General features: G+C 44.2%; 1 protein-coding gene across 6 annotated transcripts in view; it reads right to left on the reverse strand.

The window, feature by feature from the left end:
• The window catches only part of LCMT1 (leucine carboxyl methyltransferase 1), a 68,801-nt gene extending 65,059 nt beyond the window's left edge, over positions 1-3,742 (reverse strand). For all 6 annotated transcript variants that reach the window (XM_086375259.1, XM_086375253.1, XM_086375257.1 and 3 more), the window contains exon 1: positions 3,514-3,742. Coding sequence is in view for 2 of the 6 variants with exons in the window: in XM_086375252.1 (XP_086231378.1) it covers positions 3,514-3,620 (107 nt within the window). In the remaining 4 variants the exon portion in view is untranslated. The remainder of the gene's footprint in view (positions 1-3,513) is intronic.
• Positions 3,743-6,000: the final 2,258 nt, after the last annotated feature.

Here is a 6,000-nt window from a genome sequence, read left to right on the forward strand (position 1 = left end):
AAGAACGCTGAGTGCTTTATAGATAGCTGTTGAATCAGACAGGATTCTTAGGGATAAACCTAGTATACCTGATCACAAGAGTTCTAACTATTGGACTGTAGGAGGGACAGAGTCTGTGGTAGTGACGATGATGAAGACTGGGGACAATGGGATGCTGCTGATGACAACGACCACCAATTTTGAACACCTACTATGTACCAAGCACTGTTGGAGGCACTCCACATTTAATCCTCACAACAGCTCTCTAACACCAGGAAGGGCCCTGTACCAAAGAAGAGAGCACATTAAAACAGAAACAACAGGGACTTCCCTGGTGGACCAGTGGTTAAGAATCCACCTTCCAATGCAGAGGAACTAAGGGTTTGATCCCTGGTTGGGGAACTAATATCCCACGTTCCACACAGCAACGAAGCCCACGAGCCACAACTAGAGAATCTGTGCACTGCAATCAAGAGCCTGCATGCTGCAATGAAAGATCCGGCATGCCACAACTAAGACCCAGTGAAGCCAAATAAATAAATTAATTAAAAAAGAAAGAAAGAAAGAAACAGCAGAACAGTAGGAGCCCTGGGGAGCTAACTGGCTCTTTGAACATTATTTTAGGGATTTTACAGCTACAACTCAGGGTGGCAGGAACCAGTCGAACTCACAGCTATTTCAGTAACTTCAAACAAACAACATTCAGACTGGAGGCAAATTAAAACTAGCAATAAGAATTTACTTTAGGCTTTTCTTCATGCCAGATCCTGTGCTAACCTCTGCATGATCTCATTTAACCCTTAATCCTCCCATCCAAAAGGCCAGTGACTATTACTATCCTCATTTTCAAGATGAGGAAACTGAGGCAGAAACAGAGTAATGTGCCCACAATTCACACAAGGAATCTCTACTTAACAAGATGAATTTGTGACTAGACTCATGGGTTCCAAACGTTACAGGGAAGATGCAGGTCACAGTATCACAGACTTCGAAAGTCCTTGAATCCTGCAAAACATTTTTAAAACATTAACTTATGGATTCTCACCATCTCATTGCATGTTTTTTTCCAGATGAGAGAAAACCTGGTGCAAAAAAAAAAAAAGGGCTCTGAAGAAATGCATCCAGATGGCAAACAGGTCTGGTTTTTATAGACCCAAGACCCATCCCAGAAGGTTCTGATTCAGTGGATCCAGAGTCGGGCCCAAGTAACTGCGTATCTTTTAAAAGCTCCACAGGCTATGCTAGTGTGCAGTTCAGACTCAGAACCACTGCCTTAGATTCTCTGCAGTTCCAAACCCAAACTTTCTCTACAATGTTGAGATGGCTGAAGAACAGTGAGGGCACTAAAAAATGAAGCAGAGAAGAGCTGAGATTATAAAACTATCCAAGAGAGAGCCAATGAAAGACATGCTCTAGTTACATTATTTCTCTGTACTTTTTGTGTCTGAACTATTTTATAGCTAATTTGCTTTTTTTTAAAATCATTTTTATTGGAATATGGTTGATTTATAATGTTGCATTAGTTTCTGCTGTTACAGCAAAGTGAACCAGTTATACATAGACATATACCCACTCTTTTTTAGATTCTCTTCCCATAAAGGTCATTATGGAGTACTGAGTAGTTTCCTGTGCTATAAAGTAGGTTCTTCTTAGTTATCTCTTTTATATATAGTAGCTAATTAGCTTTAAGTAAGCAAGTTGGCCAGATTTTCCAGGTAGTGCTAGTTGTAAAGAATCCCCCTGTCAATGCAGGAGACCCAAGAGACGCAGGTTCAATCCCTGGGTCGAGAAGATCCCCTGGAGAAGGGCATGGCAACCCACTCCAGTATTCTTGCCTGGAGAATCCCAGGAACGGAGAAGCCTGGTGGACTACAGAATTGGGGTCACAAAGAGTCAGACACAAGTGAAGTAACTTAGCACACACGCGAGCAAGCAAGTTGGCCACAAATACTACCAACAAATATTAAATAAGCCAATCATTACCAATTGATATTAAGTAAACCTAACCCTAACCTGCTGTTGAAAAGTATTTTATTTTCCTCTGATAATTCTGAAGACACTTCTGATTTTCTTAGCAAACAGCAGCCAATATGAGAAAAACTGCTCTTAATTCAACAGTGCTACAGATGTAGTCAACAGCAACCAAAAGCTGGAGAAGAAATAAGTTGGGTATGGTTCATTTAAGTCCACAAATTCCACCAAGAACTGCCTTCACGCCTTTAATACTTATGAATGTATTTATTTATGTAATCACCCACCACTAACACCTAGTACATGCCAGACACTGTTCTAAGTGCTTTACTAATATTGAATATCACTTCATCCTTACTTTACAGATGACTGAATATCATTTCATCCCCACTTTATAGATCAGGAGATTGAGACAGAGAGTAGTGTAGTAGCCTGTGCAAGTATCCACAGCCGGGACCAGCCTGACAGTCCGGCTCCAGAGTCAATGTTCTGAATCACTATGCTTGGTCTCCAAGAACCTACACAAAGTACCAGCCCTAACCCAAAACTTTTGTTTTCTGGACTCAGTCCCTACAGGGCCCCAGCTTCCAAGGCATTTATTCAGTTCCTCTAACAGTTCATGAGCCTTCTTTGCTCTGCCTGAATACCCTCCTACATGCCTATTCTCTTTTTTTTTTTTTTTAAGTCTTCTGTTCCCAGCTCAAACATTATCAACTAAATTACAAACTCTAATGGTGCACTGTATTTCTAAGCACACAACACAAAATTGTAATTATGCTACTTCCTGAGTAAGTACTTGCTTCCTGCCTTTTCCAAGCAGGCAGGTGAGTTCAGACACCATGTCAATCTTGTTCATCTTTTGTTCTCAATCACTGAATACCTACCAACCAAAAGGGAAAGCCTGGCACAAAGTAAGCTCTCAATAATTTTTGCTTAATGAATGAAAGAGTAGCATACACTCAAGCCTCGTGTTTTCTTTTTCATGCTTTCAGGTACTTGACACATACCTCTGCTCACAGCGTCCGCCACACAGCCCTCACCACACCCCTAAAAGTGTAGACTCCCATAACACACAGGTAAAAGCTCTGGAAAATACTGGCTCTGCACGCAAATATTAAGTGGCCCTGGACAGGTCATCACCCCCATTAACTGGCCTGAGTTTCAGGTGCACAATGGGGATCATGACAAGTCCCATTGAAACATAACCTATGAAAGAGGGAGGACCTGCACTTCTCCTCATAACCCATCAAAACTACAGTTATTACTTGCTTCACGTGTTTCCAACAAAAATGTGGCTCCGAGAAGGCCAAGTCCATGTCTGCCTGGTTCGGCGCCATGTCCCAGGCACAATAACCCCAGGCTTGTACAGTGCCTGGCAAACGGCAAAAGTTGGATAATAAAATGTGAAGTAGATGAATCCCTGCTCTGAGCATTTCACAGATGTCACACCAGTTGACCGATGCCTTTTGGCGTAAAAGCGTATTCCTTAGACACAGCCCGCACCCCCGACCTAGGCCCCAGACCCCCGGAACGCTGGCCCCTAACCCCGCGCCGGGCAGGTACCTCTTGCATATAGAAGCATCTTCGCAAGTGCCGCGCACGCCCTCGTCGTCCGTGTCAGTAGGGGAAGAACAGGTGGTGAAAGAGGGCCTCCTCAGGCTAGCAGCCATGGGTGTGGAGGTTTCGGGGTGGTGCGTCCACCGGAGACATGGAAACCGGATCGACGGACGCCTGAGGAAAGTGAGCGGGAGAGAAGGCAGGAGAGAGGGGCTGGGCTCCACCAGGCTCAGCTGGCGCAGTTTAGTGACGCCACCCGCGGCGGCTGCCCCAGCTTCCCTCTGATTGGCCTCTCTATGGAGATGCTCATTGGACAATTTCCCACCCCCTCAGCCTGAGGAGATGCCCATTGGATCACTCCTTTGGCCCCGCCCACACAACCCGGAAATTCCCTGAGGGGGAAAGTAAACTAAAATTGACGCAAGAGAGCACCGCAATGCTCTCCGGGAAGTGTAGTCTTAGCTGCTTTGGAAGGCCACCTGGTTTCCACAGCTAGTCACGGAATTTTATAACTGTAATTAAGGCGGAAGAGCTGACAGGATCCTCAGCGTTGTGGCGAAGGAGAGAGTATACAGCCGGAAACAAGTGTCAGTGTTAACAGTGAGTTGGGGCTCAGTCTTATTCAGCACCTCAACAAATATTTATTGAGCGCCTACTCCGCGCCAGTCACACAAAATCACCCTAGCTACATTTAAAGTGTGTGTGTGAAGTCGTGGTGGTGACCAGGTTGATACAATCAGAATGAATCCCAGGAGTTGGATGGGAGTCGCAAAACCTAGAAAAAGCTCTCATTTCCTTCAGACTTAAACGCAGGAGGCTGTACCTTTGGAGCTACCGAGAGCCATCCTACTATCTCATATCGCCTGAGAATGATGCTTATTGGAATGGCCCATGGAGTCTGGAGGACTGTGTGCTAGTTAGGGGTAACCTGGCTTTGCAGTGTGGGAGCTTATGGGAACATCCCCAGAACCTGTGACGCTAATCAATCAGAAGAAGCCGAATTCAGAAAGATGAAATAAACCGTTATCCAGCACTTGGAGCTTTCATCCTGAGCTGAGTGTACATTATTTCTCCCTACCCATCACCACGTGATAGAAAGTCAATGAAACCATTATATTCGTTCTTCGCTGGCCCAGTATTCCAAGTTTTTGGCCTATAATGTCATAGCTGTAGCCTATTGAAAAGTCTATCTTTCCTCCTTTGAACTACTTTCGCACCTTTCTCAAAAATTAGTTCAGCCTATTGGGACCATTTCTGGGTTCTGTGTTCATTGATCCATGTATCTATGTCTCTGCAAATACTACACAGTCCTGGTTACTCTGCTGCTGCTGATTAGTCACTTCAGTCGTGTCCGACTCTGTGGGACCCCACAGACGGCAGCCCACCAGGCTCCCCCGTCCCTGGGATTCTCCAGGCAAGATCACTGGAGTGGGTTGCCATTTCCTTCTCCAATGCATGAAAGTGAAAAGTGAAAGTGAAGTCGCTCAGTCATATCCGACTCTTTGTGACCCATGTACTGCAGCCTACCAGGCTCCTCCATCCATGGGATTTTCCAGGCAAGAGTACTGGAGTGGGGTGCCATCACCTTCTCCCCTGGTTACTCTAGATATACATTAATAATAAGTTTTAAAACAGTGAACTGACTGCTCCCATTTTATTACTTTTTCAAAGTTGTTTTGGCTATTCTATTTCCCTTATCTTTCCATAAAATTTTAGATTAATCTTGTCTGTATCTAGGGAAAAAGGCATACTGGGTTTTGATAGGAATTACATTAAATCTATCAATTTGGGGAGAATTGACATTTTACTATGTTTTGTCTTCAAATTCATGACCATAGCATATCTCTGCATTTATTTAGACCTTTGATTTATTTTATTAATGTTGTAGAGTTTTCAGTATACGAGTCCTGGACATACTTTATTAGATTTACACTTGATTATTTCAATTAGTGATTGTAAATGTATTGTAATTTTTGGCGTCCACATGTTCATTGCTAGTATCTAGAAATACTGTTGATGGTTGTGTTTGTTTTGTATCCTGTGACATTATTGAACTCAATTACTTTTTAATAACTTCTTGTGGCATGAGGCCTGCAATTAGAGTTCTATTGTTTTTTCTCCTTTTTGCTGTACCTCACAGCATATAGGACTTCCCTGGTGGCTCAGCTGGTAAAGAATCCGCCTGCAATGTGGGAGACCTGGGGTTCGATCCCTAGGTTGGGTAGATTCCCTGGAGAAGGGAAAGGCTACCCACCCCAGTATTCCAGCCTGGAGAATCCCATGGACTATACAGCCCATGAGGTCACAAAGAGTCGGACACAACTGAACGACTTTCACTCACTCACTCACTCACTCTCACAGCATACAGGATCTTAGCTCCCTGACCAGGGATCGAACCCATGCCCCCTCCTGTAGAAGCTCAGAGACATAACCACTGGACTGCCAGGGAAGTCCCAAGATTCAACCTTGAGAGCTGTTTTAACATCTAGTAAA

Source organism: Bos grunniens, chromosome 25 (genome assembly GCF_055505025.1).
Source record: "Bos grunniens cultivar Pamir isolate PY7600 chromosome 25, Bosgru_T2T1.0, whole genome shotgun sequence".
NCBI classification, from domain to species: Eukaryota; Metazoa; Chordata; class Mammalia; order Artiodactyla; family Bovidae; genus Bos; species Bos grunniens.